This window comes from Phyllostomus hastatus, unplaced genomic scaffold (genome assembly GCF_019186645.2).
Source record: "Phyllostomus hastatus isolate PE091 unplaced genomic scaffold, TTU_PhHast_1.1 phas_scaffold_216, whole genome shotgun sequence".
In the NCBI taxonomy this organism is placed as follows: domain Eukaryota; kingdom Metazoa; phylum Chordata; class Mammalia; order Chiroptera; family Phyllostomidae; genus Phyllostomus; species Phyllostomus hastatus.
In genome coordinates this window covers 5,284,087-5,303,106 of record NW_025334018.1, presented here as the reverse complement: position 1 = coordinate 5,303,106, position 19,020 = coordinate 5,284,087, and the positions used below count along the sequence as shown (strand labels likewise).

The following is a 19,020-nucleotide window of genomic DNA, read 5'->3' as shown; positions in this document are numbered from 1 at the left end:
CACATGGACAAAAACTAGGGGCGGGGGGTGGGGTGGGGTGGGTGGGCATGGAAATGGGAGAGAGGTGGGGAAGGTGGGGGGGGCTGGGATGGGAGTAAAAGAAAACTGTACTTGAACAACATTTAAAATAAAATTAAATAAATAAATAAATAAATAAATAAATATGACTTCAACTTCATAAAAAATGTGTAAATAAGCCCTGGCTGACGTAGCTCAGTGGATTGAGTACGGGCTGCAAACCAAAGTGTCGCAGGTTCGATTCCCAGCCAGGGTACATGCCTGGGTTGAAGGCCATAACCCCCAGCAACCGCATATTGATGTTTCTCTCTCTCTCTATCTCCCTCCCTCCCTCCCTCCCCTCTCTAAAAATAAATAAATAAAATCTTAAAAAAAAGAAGCTTTAAAAAATGTGTAAATAAAAGACAGCCAAAACACCAAAAGTAGTTGTGTTGTGGTGATAAGACGACAGGTGAATATTCTTTTCCTTTTCCTTGGTCTCCAAATTTTCTCTAACATATTTATATTACTTTTATAACTTAAAAAATGAATTTTATACCACCACACACCTATTAGAATGGCCAAAATCCAGAACAATGACAGCACCAAATGCTGACAAGGATACAGATTAAAAGTAAATGTCATTCATTGCTGGTAGGAACGTAAAATGGCACAGTCACTTTGGAAGACAATCTAACAGTTTCTTACAAAATTTACATACTCTTGCCACATGATCCAGCAATAATACTCCTCGGTATTTAGCCAAAGGAATTGAAAACATGTTCACACAAAAACCTGCACACAGATGTTTACAGCAGCTTTATTCAAATTGCTGAAACTTGAAAGCAACCAAGATGTTCTTCAGTAGGTGAATGAATAAAGGACCTGTGGCAGATCCAGACAATGGTGCATTATCCAGCACTAGAAAGAAATGAGCTATCAAGCCATGAGAATACACGAAGGAAACTTAAATGTGTATTACCAAGTTACAGAAGACAGTTTGAAAAGGCCATACACTTTATGATTTCAACTATATGACAATCTGGGGGAGGCAATATTAGGGAGACGGTAAACAGATCTGTGGTAGCCAGGGTTTGGGGAGGAGAAGGAACGAATAAGCAGAGCACTGGAAATTTTTATAACAGTGAAACGACTCTGTGTACTATAATGGTGGGTACATGTCATTATAAATTCATCCACAAAGAATGTATAATACCATGAAAAAACCCTAAAGTAAACTACAGACTCTAGATGACAATGATGTGTCATTGTAGGTTCATCAATGATAATAAATGTACCCCTCTGGGAGGGGATATTTATAATGGGAGAGGCAATGCATGTTGAGGGGGCCGGAGGTATGTGGGAAACCTCTGTGCCTTTTGCTTAATTTTGCTGTGAACCTAAAACTACTCTAAAAAAAGAAAGGCTGTCAAATTTTTCATGTATTGTAAAAATTAAAAAGGAAATATATATATATACACACGTGTGTATGTATACTTCAAAGGGGATCTACCTGTTGTCAGACACTAAAATTCATGATTCCTTAGTGAACAGTTCAAAACAAGATAAAGCTGTTTTTCTGCCATGAAAATCAAACCAAGATCTGAAATCTTCAAATCAGAAAAATGCCATAGCTTTAAACAGTTAAATAGTACCTTATTTTCACTTAGGAAACTAGATTCACAAAATAATTTCACTAATTGCCATTTATCCCCATTTCTTTCCCTGTCCACCAACTAAAAAAAAAAAAACAAGAAATACCTGGCCTCTCTTCAGGTATGATTTAATGTAACCATTTTCTAGCCTGAACAAATGCTAAATAAATACAATTGAGCAGAAAACTATTAAAGTTGTATGTTCTCAAAATTACAAATAGTTTGCTTTCTCTTCTTGGTTTTTTAAGACCATTGTCATATATTGTAAAAATTCTGACAGACTATTCTTTACCAGAAAAAGAGAATATAAAAAAATAAAGTGTCTTGACTGAAACTATAGCCAAAAAATAAAAATGAAAAAAATTTCATCTTATTCTAAGCCTCATCTTTAGCAAATGAAGGGAAACAAATGTCAACTACATGTATAGACCAGATTAAATTTTTTCCAGCCGTAGTTCACAAATCTTCCAGTGACTTCTTTTAAGCTATCATCTCCTTCAGGGCAGGAAGAGCTCTCATCATTGACCTCCAGTGACTTCTTTTAAATATCAAAAGCAAAATCAATGTTTATACCAATATTTAAACCACCTACATCCAAAAATTTAACACTGAGCAAAAGACAGTATTAATGACAATGAAGTACGGCCCTGGCAGGGCTGAAAGATTGCAGAACTATGTCAATTAGTTTCTGATCTTCCCCAAGAGGAAAAAAGGAATAAATAACTTGTCAAAAGAGCTGCTTACCATCACTCCAACTTGTTACCCTTGGCTGGGTGTTCTAGTGACAAAGAATGCTGCCCAAGGCAGGAAAAGTAGGAACAGGCTTATCTGTCTTTCAACCTGAATACCTCCAGCTAGAAGCAACAAGGGTTTATTACTTGGGCAGAAGGAGTGCTAGGTTCCCCAAACCTTTAATTCCAAGGCAATCAGTTTACAAATATAATCTACACAGGTAGATTTACTTCTAAATAAATGAATCATATTTGTCATTCAGGAAAAAAGTGTACTAAGGCTTAAGGCTTTAAATTTTAAAAAATAAATATAAAATTATATTCAACTATTTAGAAGAAAAGTCCACTTGTTTTAATCATCTGTAAAGCCAAAGTAACCACTGGTCACCAAGAATAAAAACAAACTTGTTCATCTCCCTCCTAATAGAATACAAAATTCCAGTCTTAGCATGCTTTTTCAAACAGCCTGCCATATTAAAATTAATAAGGCTATAAACCTGTGTTCCAGGGTGCCAGGGCACACCTAGTTTATACCTGTTGTCCTGGCATAATTAACAGGCCCCTTTCATTTTCAGAAGTGTCAATAAACTACACAGTCCTCCTAGTTTTAGTACATTTTGTGTCTGGAAGATTTCTGTTAGGATGTACATAGTCCCTGGGCACTTGCATTTACTAGTGTAGATAACTAAGGGCAAAGAAGTGCTTAGGGGACTTGGAGAATTGCTCTAAGTTTATTCATCCAGTGGGGTCGGGGAGCTGGGTACCATCTTCATTATCTCACCCTCCCCTGGGTCTACTCCAATACTGACATGGGCTGTTATCTGCTGGACTCCCCACCAAATCATAAATTTCCCAAGGGCAAGGGCTACTACATATCATTCAGCTTTCCATCCCCGGTGTCCAATCCTGCATTGGTCATGTCGTAAGCACTCATTACATATTTTCCCTGAATGAATGAAAAAACATTAAGGCTAGCAAACAAACATAATAATGGTTTCTCCTCATGCACTTGCATAATCTCATTCCTCATTTTTAATGTTTATACTAGTGTCACTATTTAAAGGGAAATATTAAAAACATCATGTAAGCTCTACATTTTCAAACTTTACTATTAGTGATCATTTTGCTTTCTATTATGGGAAATAGCAGAAATAATGCTTACAAGTAAAATTTGGCACTTAATTATGTAAGCAATTTCAAAGTAAAGTATGTTTCTTATTCAAATATATTGGAAAGTATATTGTTTCATTAATTTTTATAAATAACACTAATTCCAAGGATAGTAAGAAATAAATATGTTGACATTTAAAAAGCAAGTCTTTATTTCAAGTGAATTTTGGGAGTAATCTATTGTAATTACACAGTTTCATACCATGAAAACTAAACACACCACACTTAATGAAAAAATGTAAGCACAGTGGATTTCCTCATATGATAGAGGCTAAAGAATTACCAGTAAGGTCTTACAAGGTTCTGTTACTAAAACTATAACAATATTGACTTATTTTGTTTTGATAAGATTTATTTTTCAATTTTTGACTTTAAAACTTGATCAGCATATAACGACTCTATGGTTCTATTCAAATGTAAGGCTGGATGTGAAAATGGGTTACTTTATACTGTGGGATAATAAATGTTAATTATGGGTAAGAGAGTTGCTTATAGCCATAATGGTTTCCGTAACCTGTCTTACTTCCCTCTTATGTACAACCTTAGTTGGCAAGTTCGGTAAATTACCAAAGAAGAAATTTCACTTTCTAAATTTCTATTTCCCTACTATTTCTGAAGTACTATATAATGTGATTAAAAGAATGATTCCTTGTGTGATCCGGTAAGTTTGTTCTGGGGTGACAGCCTGTACCCTGAATCTCAATACCCATTTCCTAAATATTCGTTTAGCCTCTGGAGGTATTATAAACTAGTGTGAAGACAACTGTTAATCTATCGCTACTACTTAAAAAAAAAAGCAAAACCTAACAAACCAGTTCAAAATACCATCCTCTGTGAAAGACAGTCTATAAAAATTAATAACAAGAGATATACTTTTGAAGGGATATGGTCCTTTGTCAATCAGATATCATCCTTTAATTCAAATGTGGGCAATTTCTTTTGGAGGTAAGGAACAAAGACTGCAGTTTCTGTAAATTGTAGTCTATTTCAACATGCTAAACAAGAAGAAAAGTACATAAAACCTTTTCTGAATCCCCAATATAAAGGACAAACTGGATAGGACAGAGAAACGTAGAATAATCTATCAGTACATAACACATAAAGGAAAACTTCAGTGTCCTATCTCTTTAGATTCAAAACACCAGGTAAAGAAACTCATTGCCAGTCCTGGCTGGTATGGCTTACTTGGTTGGAGCATCTTCCCATAAACTGAAAGGTCGCAGGTTCAATTCCCAGTGCATATGCCTGGGTTCTGAGTTCGGTTGGGTTTGGTCCCTGGTTAGGGTACCTACAGTTGCAGCAATCAATGTATCTCTCCCTGCTTTTGGGGGGGGGGGGTAGCTCCACCCACAGAGGGCCTCTCCACCCTCCATGGATGAGAGTAATTCTACCAAGACATGATCTGCTTGGGGAGGAAAGGTGGCCAGTCTCTCAAAGGAGAAGCACCTTGAGCCTGTTCCTCAGTGGGCTTTTATTGGGTTCAATGTGCACAGGAATACAGGTAAAACTCATCAACCATTGTCAGTAAAGATCAAACAATAGATGACATTCAAAGAGCTATGAGGGCTTATTCTGAGTCAGGGTCAGATAGCTAAGGGCCATAAAACTTTGGGAAACAAACTCATTGTATGCGTGGACCCGTAGCAGAAAACTGAGGGCATTCTTAGCAAAGCAGGTTTCACAATATTTTATGCATTCTTTCTTAGGCCTGATTGCCTAGGAAACTGCCTGTTCCAGCACAGGGCCACACCTGCCTCCAGCATTGTTTTAGGATTAAGTCAGGTGGGGGAAGTAAGGCAGCCATGAGATTAGGAGACTTCTTATAGACAGAATGAAGACTCAGGCTATCTTAAAGCCGAAGGGTGAGAGTACATTACCCCCTTTTTCTATAGCTCCCCTAAGTCCTTCCCTGAGGGCCCCATCGTGACTGTGCCTGTCTTAGGTCAACCCTCCCTTGAGGAATCTTACCTGAAATTGGTTAACCAGTCATTCGCCTGGGGCCAAGCAGGGTGAGTTAAAGGAGGCAGAGGCAGTGCCCCTGCCGGAAAGATAAGCTTTGTCTCCTGAGTGGCTTATGGTCCCAAGGTCTTTTTACTCAGCCTTAGTCATGGGGGGTTACAGCTTATGAAACCAGGCAGGGCAGTTCCCAACATCTCTCTCTCTCTCCCTCCCTTCCCCTCTCTCTAAAATCAATAAGCATGCCCTTGGGTGAGGAGAAAAAAAACAAGGAAAAAAAAAAAGAAATTCACTGCCCTTTCCAAGTAAAGACAAATGCAGGTTACATATCTTGAGAAAACAGGCCCCAAAAGTAGTTTTTTAACCCTACCAAAATCAAAATGACCATAATACTGGATGAAAAGAATTAAGTAACCCTGCAATGGTATATTTAGTAGACAAACTACACTGATGACAAATTACAAACATAAGGGATGATTAAACGGATTAGGAAAATGGAAGAAATTTCCAAAACTTTCACAGAGCTCATCACATTTTCCAAGATCTCTAAATATTAAGTTAATCAATCTCCCAACTTTTAAAACATATTACAACTAGACATAGCTACAACTAGACAAACACATGGATATAATAGTATTGTAGTATTGGGGGGCTGGGGGGACAACTTCCTGGTTATTCTCACTGAATAGTTCCGTAGGAGTAATCAGCCTTCTGAACGCAGCTGGGAGAATTTCCACACAAGCAACTGACTCTCTGCAGACCGCTCTGTTACTTTTCCAAAAAGAAGTAAATTAATTACTTGTGTTTCAAAGTCCACAGAATACATAGATTTGTCATACTAGTCTTCATTGAAGACATTAGAATCTGCAGTTTCAGATAGTTTAAGCAAAAACAAATCTTTTTTTTTTTCTTTTGGAGGGACTGGTTCTTTATTTTAAAAAACGCTTGTCAATTTTCAGTATCAAAATAGCTGCATTGTTGGTTTCTCTTTCTCTCAATCGGCCCCCAAAGAGACCACACCAAAGGAGAGGACATTTTAAGCCAGGAAGCTGCAGGATGTGAACCTAACAGACCTCACAGAAACCTCACCAATAACGGGAAGGGTGGGGGGGGTACTGGGTAAGGAAAGAAACTTAAAGATCAGCACACTGCCAGCCAGAGTTTTCACATCCAGATGGAGTGGCCAGTGCGTCCCAACCCCAAAGAAGCAAAGTTTCAAAATAATACAAAATTTAAAAAGTTTTGTATATGAACTATTCAAGCTTTCTCCAGCACTAACTGATGTAAAGCACAACGAGATGGCACTTTTAGACACAGCACCTTCAGAGGTGTCACCACCCAGAAAAGGGTGATGACATGATTTCATATGGCCAAATCAGTGGCAAAAACATAATTTTCTTTCCTTCAAGGAGGCAGGAGGCAAACAACTGGTCACTTCAACACAAGGGGCATGCGATCCATTTTGTGAACCACTGAGAAGGGGGTAAAGATAGGGCAAGGACTTGGTGTCACACAGAGGTCTCACCATTTTAATTTGTTTGGTCACTTCTGATTTTTTTTTTAAAAAATTGCTCCCAAACACCTTAAAGCTAAAACCTGAATATCACTTTTTTTTTTTTTAATTTTTATTTTTTGCTGGGGGGAGCAGGAGCTAACTTCTCCTGGAATCACCTTTCCAGTTTGGCAGGTACTCTGCACAAAGCAATGACCCCCCCCCATAGTGGAGTCTTTCTCTAGGCTCTGTTTGGCTCTCAATAAGGTAGGCCCTTCCCTATTTCCCTCCTCTATGGAGAGGGCAATATGGATGAAGTTGAAAAATTACCTTCAAAGAGTGAGAAAGGGATTAGACTGCTGCTTGAGAACTGTGGAATTATTTGGAATGAAAATCATTTTTTAGACTGCCAGCCAAGATGGAGGCATAGGTAGATACACTTTGCCTCCTTGTACAACCAAAAGAAGGACAACAACAAATTTAAGAACAAAAAAATAGCCAGAACTGCCAGAAAATCAAACTGTACAAAAATCTGACAACCAAGGAGTTAAAGAAGAAACATTCATTCAGACTGGTAGGAAGGGCAGAGACAGGCAGCTGGGAAGGAGAGGATGGATGCACAGCAAGGCAGTGGCTGGAGGACTGGCTGGTCTCACATTTGTATGTGGATAAACCAGGAGAACAACTAGGGAACAAGACAGACCATGCAACCCAGGAATCCAATGCCAGGTAATAAAGGCTAAAACCTCTGGCTGTAAAAACCAATGGGTATTGCTGTGGTAGAGAAACTCCCAGACTCACAGGGGAGTTTCTTAGAAAGACCCACAGGGTCGTACAATGTACACAAACCCACCCACCCAGGAATCAGCACCACAAGGGCCTAATTTGCTTGTGGGTAGTTAGGGAAGTGACTTAAAGCCAGCAAAGAGCTGAGCAAGAAGCATTGTTCCCTCTCGGGCCCCTCTCCCACATTACAGCACCATAATGCAGCAACCTGGATTGCCCTGCCCTGGCAAATACCTAAGGTTCTGCCACTTACAACATAACAGGTGAGCCAAAACAAAAAAAACGTGGCCCAAATGAAAGAACAGATCAAAACTCCACAAAAAGAACTAAGTGATGAAGAGAGAGTCAATCTATCAGATGCAGAGTTCAAAACACTGGTTATCAGGATGCTCACAGAAATGGTTAAGTATGGTCACAAAATAGAGGAAGAAGTGAAGGCTATGCAAAGTGAAATAAAGGAAAATAATACAGAGAATCAACAGTGACAGGAAGGAAACTGGAACTCTGGAACTCCAACGATTTGGAGCAGAAGGAAGAAATAAACAGTCACCCAGAAGAGAATGAAGAAACAAGAATTCAAAAAAATGAGGAGAGGCTTAGGAACCTCTGGGACAATTTTAAACATTTCAACATCTGAATGATAGGGCTGCCAGAAGGAAGAGGGGAAGAGCAAGAAATTGAAAACATAATGAAGGAGAACCTCTCCAATCTGGCAAAGGAAACAGACTTCCAGGAAACTCAAGAGAGTCACAAAAGAAGTTGGACCCAAGGAGCACACACCAAGGCACATCATAATTACATTACCCAAGATTAAAGATAAGGAGAGAATCTTAAAAGCAGCAAGAGAAAAGGAGAGTGTTACCTACAAAGGAGTTCCCATAAGGCTCTCAGCTGATTTCTCAAAAGAAACCTTGCAGGCAAGAAGGGGTTGGAAAGAAGTATTCTGAGTCATGAAAGGCAAAAGGACCTACACCCAAGATTACTCTATCCAGCAAAGCTTTCATTTAGAATGGAAGGGAAGATAAAGTGCTTCCCAGATGAGGTAAAGTTTTAAAGGAGTTCATCATCACCAAGCTCTTATTATATGAAATGTTAAAAGAACATATCTAAGAAAAAGAAGATCAAAACTATGAACAGAAAAATGACAACAAACTCACAACTCTCAACAACTGAACCTAAAAAAAAAAACAAAAACAAAACAAACTAGGCAAACAACTAGAACAGGAACGGAATCACAGAAATGGAGATCACATGGAGGGTTATCAGTGGGGAGGGGGAAGGGGGAGAATGAGGGAAAAGGTAATAAGGAAATAAGAATAAATTTTAGGTAGAAAATAGACAGGGGGAGGTTAAGAACAGTATAGGAAATTGAGAAGCCAAGGAACTTCTATGTACAACCCATGGATATGAACTAAGGAGGGGTGGAATGCTGGCAGGATTTGGGGTGGAGGGGAATAAAAGGGAGAAAAAAATGGGACAACTAGAATAGCATAATCAATAAAATATACTTTACTTGAACAACAATTAAAAAATATCAAAATGGCAATAAAAATCGTTGAATAAAAGAATTTGGGCAGTCAAATGTTTTAAAAATCATTTTTTAAAAGAAGTTGTTTTTTTTTTTAAGATTTTATTTATTTATTTTTAGGGAGGGAGGGAAGGAAGGGGGGGAGGGGGGGAGAGAGAGAGAGAGAGAGAGAGAGAGAGAGAGAAACATCAATGTGCGGTTGCTGGGGGTTATGGCCTGCAACCCAGGAATGTACCCTGGCTGGGAATCGAACCTGGGACACTTTGGTTCCCAGCCTGCGCTCAATCCACTGAGCTACGCCAGCCAGGGCTTAAAAGAAGTTTTTACTAACAATGGAAGTTTCTTGAAGAAGTTCACATAAAGGTACTCAAACATAGTTCCTTACTCTTCAACTTTTAATACCTTGCAAAGATGTGTATCTCCTCCATTATGAGAACATTATTTAGTTAGCAGAAAGCAATAAGTAATAAACCAAAGAGACTACATACATACTACCTAGTATTTGAGTAATATAATACCTCAAAAAAAATTTTATAGTACCCCTTATATTACTGAGAGGAAAGAAAAATTCAGTTTGTAGTCACCATCAATTCTTACTTATTTAAAGATCTTTGAAGGAATTTGGAAAGTAGACCACAGGTATAAAGCTTAGTACTATATTAAGTTCCCTGTCCTTAGGGCTGTATTAAGTTACTCCCAACTACATGCTGAATGCAGAAACAAAAAATATAAATTAAAGAAGGCATCTTCACATCAGAGGAGCAGACTTGGAAGAACGGACAGTTAAAACAGCACATCACAGGTAAGGGGTAGCACAAGGAGGCTTGCAGCATATCAAGATCCAACTTACCAACTGTAAAAACAACAGTAAGTTCAGCCATTTAAAAAATAAGAGAAAGAGCCCTGGCTGGTGTGGCTCACCAGCCACTGGTGTGGCTCAGTGGATTGAGTGCTGGCCTGTAACCAAAGTAGTTGGTTCGATTCCCAGTCAAGGCACATGCCTGGGTTGTAGTCCAGGTCCCCAGTGGAGGGTGCACAAGAGGCAACCACACATTGATGTTTCTCTCTCTTTCTCCCTCCTTTCCCCTTTCTCTAAAAATAAATATATAAAATCTTTTTTAAAAAAGGACTCTTTAAAAAATAAAAAATAATAATTTTAAAAACAATAAAAAATAAAAGAGAAAGGAACATTTCAGAAGCTGGATTGGGTTGTGAGGTAAAATACATATACAATGAAAGGCAGCCAGCCCCTCACCAGTTGTTCCCAGCTCTGGGTATTACAGCTCAGTTGTCCTTCATTCCCTTCTTTATATAGTACAAGACAGCCCAAGAGACTAGATGCTCTGAAATTCTTCTAACAGTAATTTTTCTTTGGCCTTGGAAAATATTCAACCTCTTTGGGTAAATAATTAAATAAAAGCTAATTTTTCACAGGGAGTCCTGGGTACTAATACACATACAACTATATTCTGAGCTCAGAAACAGAATAAAATCTGAACTTCTTAGCACTGCATTCAAAGTCCTTTTTGATCTAACCTCAAGCACAGTTGTCTACAAACAGCAATTTCAGGTTCCTTATAGGTATCCTAAGAACTTTTCCTCCCAGTTTCCTGAGCCAAAAATCCGCCCCCATTCTCTGCCTACTGAAATTATACTTGTCCTTCAATCACAGATTTAAAAGGCCTCTATGACCTATCTACCCATCAATTTTCTCAAGCATATTCACTCTTTCTTCTAAACTCCCATTGTTTTTCATTTATCTCCATTATTTCATTGCCTTCACACACAGTAAACTGCTTACACGTCCCTTCCCCACTGCAGTGTAAACTTCTTAAGGGCAGGGATGCAGGCAATCTGTGACTCGCACAAGCCCAACAGCACTTCACACAGTTTGTGCTTAATTGTGGGACCAGACTGAATATGCTGTGATATTAGTGGGCCAACAGCAGAAAAGTGAGGCCCTAAACCACTGTTTTTCAAACGGTGGATCACAACCTAATGAGTCATGAGATTCATGTAGTGGACCACCACCAGCATTCAAAAAAACAAAAACAAAACAAACCCCCCCGCAAACCACTAAACAGACTAAAAAATACCAGAGGGTATGTATGTTAGCAGTAAATAGTTTTGTGAAACTTGTTTCTGGTGCTTTTTGTATCCATATTGGGTTGTAATACAAAATGTATCTCTTACTGTGAATTGCAATTAAAAATATATTTTAAAACTGCCTGAATATTTTTTTCCAAATGTGAGGCTGGAATTGTGCCGCCCATATATAGGCTCTTACTGGACTGCCAAAGTGAGGCACAAAGAGGTCATCTATATAACTGACTGTTGAAGAAAAGAATGACCCTAACTGGCTCTAGCCTAAACCACCACAATATCCTTTGTGCCAGTAATACTGCCATTTAACAAATGAATTCACCACAGATCATGTTTCCAAAGTACTATCCAGTGATCACAAGTTATTTATTATACGTGTCTGCTTGTCAACTGAGTCTCTCTGCTTATCTACTAGATCATAACAATTATTCCCAAAGGGACTTACCTTAAAAATATAATTATCCTTGACAGCATGGTAACAAACCCTCACCTGCAACTAGTCAGTGGTGGACGGAAGAAGAATTGTTCTTCACAATAACTTATATGACCCAGTCAGATCTTCATATTACTAACAAAAGATCTTTTCCGTTCATAGCCATGCTGTAGAAGTGATTTCCAAGGAGATGATAATGGTATTTTCTTTCTTTTTTTTTTCTAGTCTCAAATTTAGTTTTATTTGTTTGCCACCACAACTACCTATGGAATTAAAAGATTTTCTTTGGGTTACAATTATGATTGTCATGCTCTCTTTGCCAATAACCAATAGATTAAAGATAGCAACAAGTAAGGGCAAAGAATGACTGCTTTGGTTCCCTATCACCCACTTAATTTAACAATAGAAGAGACAGGGTAAGTAAAGATGTAAGACGATTACACTTCACAGTAACAGAACCAAAGCTCAACTGCTATCCAAGCTAACAGAGATGTGACTGAATTTTAAGAATTTTAAGTGACTTAAATTCTTGATCATACAAATTCCTTGATCAAAAACCATGATTTCAAACCATTTCCAAAAACTACCTAGAAAATCTGAGCCAAATAGAATAGAATTCTGTTACAATTAAGAAAGTAGCTCTTCAGAAAGTACTTAGCAGTCAATGTTACATGAATCACACTTAACTCGTGAAAATACTTCTTATGGCAGCAACCTCTTTTTATTCAATCATTTTCAAGCTTCACATAAAGGAAGAAAAAAAGAATGCCCATGAGATATCTGTAAGTTATTAAAATTAACTTTCAATAGTCAAATACATGGTGATAGGAGACTAAACTTTGGGTGGTGAACACACAATGCAATAATCAGATGTTGTATTATAAAATTGTACACCTGAAACTTACAAGTTATTAACCAGTGCCACCCCAATAAATTTAATTTTTAAAAAACTCAATAAACAAATTTATTTACATATGTATGACTTTAGTTTTTCTTATGGTTTAATTTTAACAAGGTAAAGTTGATGGATATAGAGAAAAAAAGACATAGACTCTCTGACTAGCATAAATATAGTATCATAATTTTGAATGGTTGCAAGCCAATCTTAGGAGTCCATGCTTATGAAAGACCACAATACCCCAATGCCAAAGAGACAAATAAACCAGCCAACAGACAAATCTAATCCCTCAAAAATATACAGTACCATATCCATAACCACTGCATACTTAAACCCTCCTAAGGGCATCACTCTAGAAATCAGTCAAGAGCCCTTGGAACTGCTTTAACCTTAGGAAAATTAACCTGAAGTTAAATGTTACTTCACATACTATATAATTAGTGCAAAGATATACTTATTTTGGTTCTATTTGTTAAAAGCATCCTTCACTCATTAGCCTCCAGGTACATACACATCAAAAGGAAGACACTCAATATATGTTACACTGGGGAGAATTACAAGGTGGAAACTAACATTGCTAGTCAAGAAACATTCCATGTGCAGTAAATTTAGTGCCCAGGGCGCCTGTTCTTACTCCAGTACCAAGCCCTCCAACATGACTCTTTCCCAAACGAGTCGGTATCTAGTCAGTTTGGAAGGGAGAAAGGACAAACCGAACCATACTGAATTTAGTTTAACAACTGTTCCAAGAATCAATGAGGACAGGACCTTGGTAAAGACTTTGAAATACAAAGAAATTGATGCTCTTCCTTTTGCCTAAGCTTGTATTGTCTTAAATCTCAAGTTACTCTGCTTTTTCACACCTCTACAGTTGTCCAAACAACTGCAATATATGAAAAATTGGAATAAAATTATTTGTGCACAGGAGGAAAACATCCAAAATAGGAAAGAGTCTTGGTTAAAAAGGCAATTATCAAGGTCCATACCTTTGACTTCATACAAACTACATCTACATAACAATAATCTAACTATGCCAAACCCTGACCCCACTTAGCACTTAATCAACTTAGAGAACTTTCCTGGGACAAAAGAGGTTAATTTAAGGAACTTGGGTGAGAGAGAAAAAAGCTCTAAGGAATGCTGCCTAAAGAATGCTTTAGGAAAATTAGTATCAACCTCACCAAGATCAACAAGTAGCGGACACAGATATCCCTGAAGAATCAACCATGTCTGTTTGCTTGCTGATTTCCTTCTCTCACTTGAAAACCTAAGGAAAAGATGCAGACTTTGTTTGGAAGAAGGGAAGGAAAGAAACTGTATGCAGCTGACCCCTGAAGGTAGAGGGTAAGGGAACCGACCTCTGAGTATTCGAAAATCCACATTTAACTTTCAACTTGCCAAGAACTTAAGTTTTCCCTCAGCATCCTTGGGAGTTTGGTTCCAGAACCCTCCTCCCCGCACAGATGTTAAAATCTGAGGATGCTCAAGTCCCCTGTATAAAATAGTGCGGGTCAATGAATGCAGTCGGCCCTCCACATCTGCAGATCCCAATGGCAGAATGAAAACAGTACAAGTACTTATTGCATATAAATGGACCTATGCAGTTCAAACCCTGATGTTCGGGGTCAACAGTAGTTGAGGTCTCAGGGAATTCAACAACTAGCTTGGTTTTGTATTGCAACTCTCACTATTTCCACTACAGTAGCAGAGAAACTTCAAAGTTTTAGAAATCAAAATACAGTTGGAAGGTGAGTAACCAATGTCAAGAAGATCATTACGACCTCCCACAGAAAGAAGCAAAAAGTGCTCTCTTTTGCCCTGCCCAATAAAAGAAACAAAGTTCTCTACTCGCCACCAAGGATGTGTCAAAATGCAATGTTTTTCCCTGTGAAAAGGAACAGACCTAGGCTGGAACCTGGGCCTGAGCAAGCCCTGTCTTAGAGGGTTATCTGAGCAAGCCCTTTACAGCACCTAGTGTACATCTGGACTCTGCTGCAAAAACCACAATAAAGGCAAGAAGCCAGCAACTATGTTAGTTGATATAGATATATTATATATATATATATATGAATGAAATTATCAATCACGTTAGCTGTAGTCGTCTACAAAATTGTTTTAGTTTAGTTCCTTTAGCCCCTGCAAAGTGTAGTAATTTTATATTTTAAATAAATATTTTATTTTTATTCTCACCTAAGGACATGCTTATTCATTTTAGAGAGGGAGAGGGAGGGAAAGAAACATCGATGTCAGAGAGAAACTTCGATCACTTGCCTATCACACGCTCCTGGATCAGGGACTGAACCCACAACCTAGACATATGCCTTGACCAGGGATTGAACCTGCAGCCTTTCAGTTTACAGGACAACACTCTAACCAAGTGAGCAACACCAGCCAGGGCAATAAAAATAAAAAGCTGGATCCAAAGTTAACTCTCAAAAGGAAAGGAAAATGACAGTTCCAAGTGATTCTATCAGAAGAAAGTATCAGCCATAGAATTTGAGTTATTTAGAAAGAAAAGAATTAGATGCCCCAGTACAAAGCAAAAGGTCACTATTGTACTCTATATCTGAATGCCCTTACCACCAAAAGATTAAGAACATTCTATTAAAGTAGGACATTAAGAGAAAGAGAAAGCATCTATTTACAGGAGGATAGAGGAAAGTTAGACTAAAACTCCAAACACTTGCTTTTGTGAGCTACTCTTTTTTGAGGTGGAACGTAAGAGGAAATAGAGTGAGTGGATACCACAGAATAAGATCGTCAAGGATAAGGGCAGGAGGGGGCATAGGTGAGTAAGAAAGTATGAGCTCTTCCATATGCTCATCTTCAAGATCCTATTCTCCTTGAAACCTCGAGCAAACCTGCTGTTTTACTAGAGGAAAGTCTACAGGTTGTGAAAATCATAATTAAAATAACATTTACAGAAAATGAGGAGGACTTCAGGAGAGCACTGAGGAAGAGGGCAGAAGAGTGAGAAAGAATACACAAGATAGGTTCAGTAAGGAGAGAGATGTGACACTGAAGACTACTGAGAGGAAGATGATGAGAGCATACACCACCTACCAGCCAACCAGCAGTCACTATGTACATTTTAATACGATGTACAAAAACACAAATGTAGCTCCTGGATGAAGGTTGTGGAGAAGGTCTGCACAGAAACCAGAGACAAGGCAGCATCTTGCCCCAGCGTTAAGGGATGCAGTGGGCAAGTAAGGATGAAGGAGCACACAGGGGTAGGGACTGAGTAGACAAGAGGATGGATTATAGCAGCAGAAGGAAGCTAAGACGGGCAGGAAGAAAAAGCTACCCAGAGGCGAGAAAGAACAGGATAAAAGTCAGGCGTGGGACCACAAGAGGATAGAGTAGGACATGGAATGGCAACAGCACGCCCAAAAACGTGGGGAGGTCAAAGACCCAAACGGGGATTGTAATTGTAGACTGAAACAAAAGTATGCGTGTGGCGCAGGAGTGAACACAGGGGACAAGAGGGATGCTCTCGGAGGGGTGTGATGAAGACACTAGATCCAACATCATGGTGTAATATGGAGACTACTGTGAAGACAAACTACAGTGTCAAAGACCCCACCACCACCACCACCGCCACCACCGCCGCCACCAAAACAAAACAAAACAAAACAAAAAACCCCCGCAAGAGTCTGCAAAGAAGGTATACTAGCAGAATGAATACAAAAAGGGAGGGAGGAAAGGGGCACGCTGAAGGACAGAAAAATGTATAGGGGGTGCTTAACCGTAAGGAGAGGGTAACTAGGGAAAGAAAAGGAGTGCAGTGTGGAGGTTTCCGGAGGGAAAGCAGGAGACCACCGGAGGTTCTGCCTACTCGGGCCAGCGCGTAGAGGACGGTCCCCAGGGGCTGAAGGGGTGGTGGGGAACAACTCTGCTGCTGCAGATGAGGACTTGGGGATGACACACGGGGACGGGTCGGAAGGAGGTGCTGTCAGTGGGCAGCGGAAGGTTTATCTAGAGCAAAGCGAGGGGCGGCGAGGAGCGGTAAGCCAAATGCCCAAGGGGGAGGCAAAGGGGTAGAAAAGACGCCAAAGGACTGCGGGCGGGGGTAACAGCAGTAGGGGCGCAGAGAGAGACACCACTGAAGACTGACGGGAGCGAGGTGGGAGGTGCGGAGGGCCGGGGTGTGGGAGGTGAAAGGGTCAGCCCCAGGCGGTGCAAGGCCTGAGGCAGCCGGGGTCCCGAGGGCAGGTTCAGGGTTGGGGGAGGTGCGGCCTGAGGGTGACAGGGGTAGAGGGGACGTGCGCGGACAAGCAGAGGGGACAGGACCGGGTGGGGTGGGGCGGCGGGCAGCCCCGGATACTCACACTTCCAGAATGCGGTCCCCCTTGCGCACCCCGGCGCGATCGGCCGCCCCCCCGGGCAGCACAGCGCTCACATGCTGCAGCGGCGCGTACAGCTCCCCGTTGATGCTCCGCAGCTGCCCGCCCTCGCTCACTTGGCCCCGCACGTTGAAGCCGTAGCCGGACTCGGACTTGACGATGCGCACCACCCGTGGGCCACCGCCTCCTCCACCGTTCCCGGCGCAGTGGAGCCCAGAGCCCCCACCACCACCGCCACCTCCGTTCCTGTGAGGGGCTGAGGGGTGAATCCCTTCCCCGTCCTCGTCCGCCATCTTGGAACAGGCGAGCTGTGTCCCCGCCCCCCTACGCCTCCACTGCCCCCCCCCCTCGTGCGCTCTGGCCCTTCTCGGCAGCTCACGCTCCGCCGGCCGCTGGGTCCGCGAGTGGGCCGGGGAGCTGCCGGCAGGGGTAAAGGGAAGGCAGGGGGCGGAGGGAAAGTGGACGGTGCACTGTGGGGCCTCCTGGGAGATGTAGTCGTGGACCGTGGGGGCCGGGTGGGTGCAGGGCCAGCGGAGCTGAGGTTTCCTGACGCGGTTCTGGAGCAACGCCTGCTGGAAGTTGTAGTTTGTCGTTTAAATTCTTAGGTGTTCAATTTGTTGGGTGGTGAGAGTGTGGCAGACTGATTTAGCGGTTGATGTGGTGCACCTTCCCACCCCCCTTATTTTATAGCCTCTAAAACAATAATATTAGGACAGGTGAACATCTGTGATTCAGTACAATTGTAAATTATAACGAATGATTTGCTCAGTACCTTGTTCACATACATTATTTTATTTCATGGCCCCATCAATCTCGTGAGACTACTGGATCACGAATTAGTTTCTCTAATTCTTACATTAGGAAACTGAACCTTAGAATGCCCAAAGTCATCCAGTTATTACGTAACAGGAACTAAGGACCAGTTATGTTTGTGCAACTTTCTTTTCCTGTATTGCAACTACATAAAAACTATGCCCCAAATATACAAAAAAGATATATAGAAGACCTATGATCTCAGTGATTTAAAACTAGGTATTAGAATAGCCATATAATTTCATTTGAGCAATGATTTTTGAAGTTACCTTTATTTCTAATTCATTTTGTTTTCCCCAACACCATAGTAGAATAACTTGGAAATGGCAGCAATTCATGTATTTTCACTACTTACTCAAACACAAACTTAACAGATACTGCCCAAAATGCCTGGGAAAAGCAAGTAAGAAGTGCAAGAGCAAGTGCAAAAATAATGTAAATATCTTAAGGATTAATACTCAAGACTGGTATTTGATTTTACCCTAGTGGCAGTCCAATAAACTAGTCTGTTACTGTTTCATGGGTGTTGATAAAAGACACAAGAATCTTGGGGCAGAGACAAAGGACTCATAACACCAGAAGCAACATAACCTTCAGAATGTTTGTGTCAATTCCTCTTGCCCCTAAAGTTTCACAGGGATGACACAAAGGGCTCAGATAAATGCTTTGCCCTTAGTAGATTTGCGTCATGGCTAAGGAACACTGAACTTTGGGAGCCTGCCCTTTTATAGGATGAAGTAAGCAAACCTGTTCTTTGCCCTGGAGGAAGACATTACTTCATCCTCAGTTGCTCACTATAAACACAACCCTAAGCAATGACCCTAGAAAAGAGAAGCCTTGAATTCTTGGCATTCCCAGGAAGATAGGTAGAAGCATGAAAGACCCTTGAAGGACCATCTGCCTCATTATTACCATGTGCCAAACACTATACTAAGCCTTTGACATATGTAATCTCATTTAATCCTCACAACCCAATAACATCCCTATTTTACAAATGTATAGATAAGCATAGGGAGGTCACACAGCCAATAAGCAATGAATCGAGAAGAAGCAACAGGGATACAAAGTTAAAAGACAGTAAAAGTTAACTTACAGAGGTCTCATGACTTACA

The 19,020-nt window shown here is 40.4% G+C and overlaps 1 protein-coding gene across 1 annotated transcript in view; it reads right to left on the bottom strand.

Moving 5' to 3' along the window:
* SNX27 (sorting nexin 27) overlaps window positions 1-17,484 on the bottom strand; it is an 85,188-nt gene extending 67,704 nt beyond the window's left edge. Inside the window, exon 1 of the mRNA XM_045816647.1 lies at window positions 17,081-17,484. Within this exon, the coding sequence (XP_045672603.1) occupies window positions 17,081-17,388 (308 nt within the window). The 5' untranslated portion in view covers window positions 17,389-17,484. The remainder of the gene's footprint in view (window positions 1-17,080) is intronic.
* Between the last annotated feature and the right edge of the window lie 1,536 nt (window positions 17,485-19,020).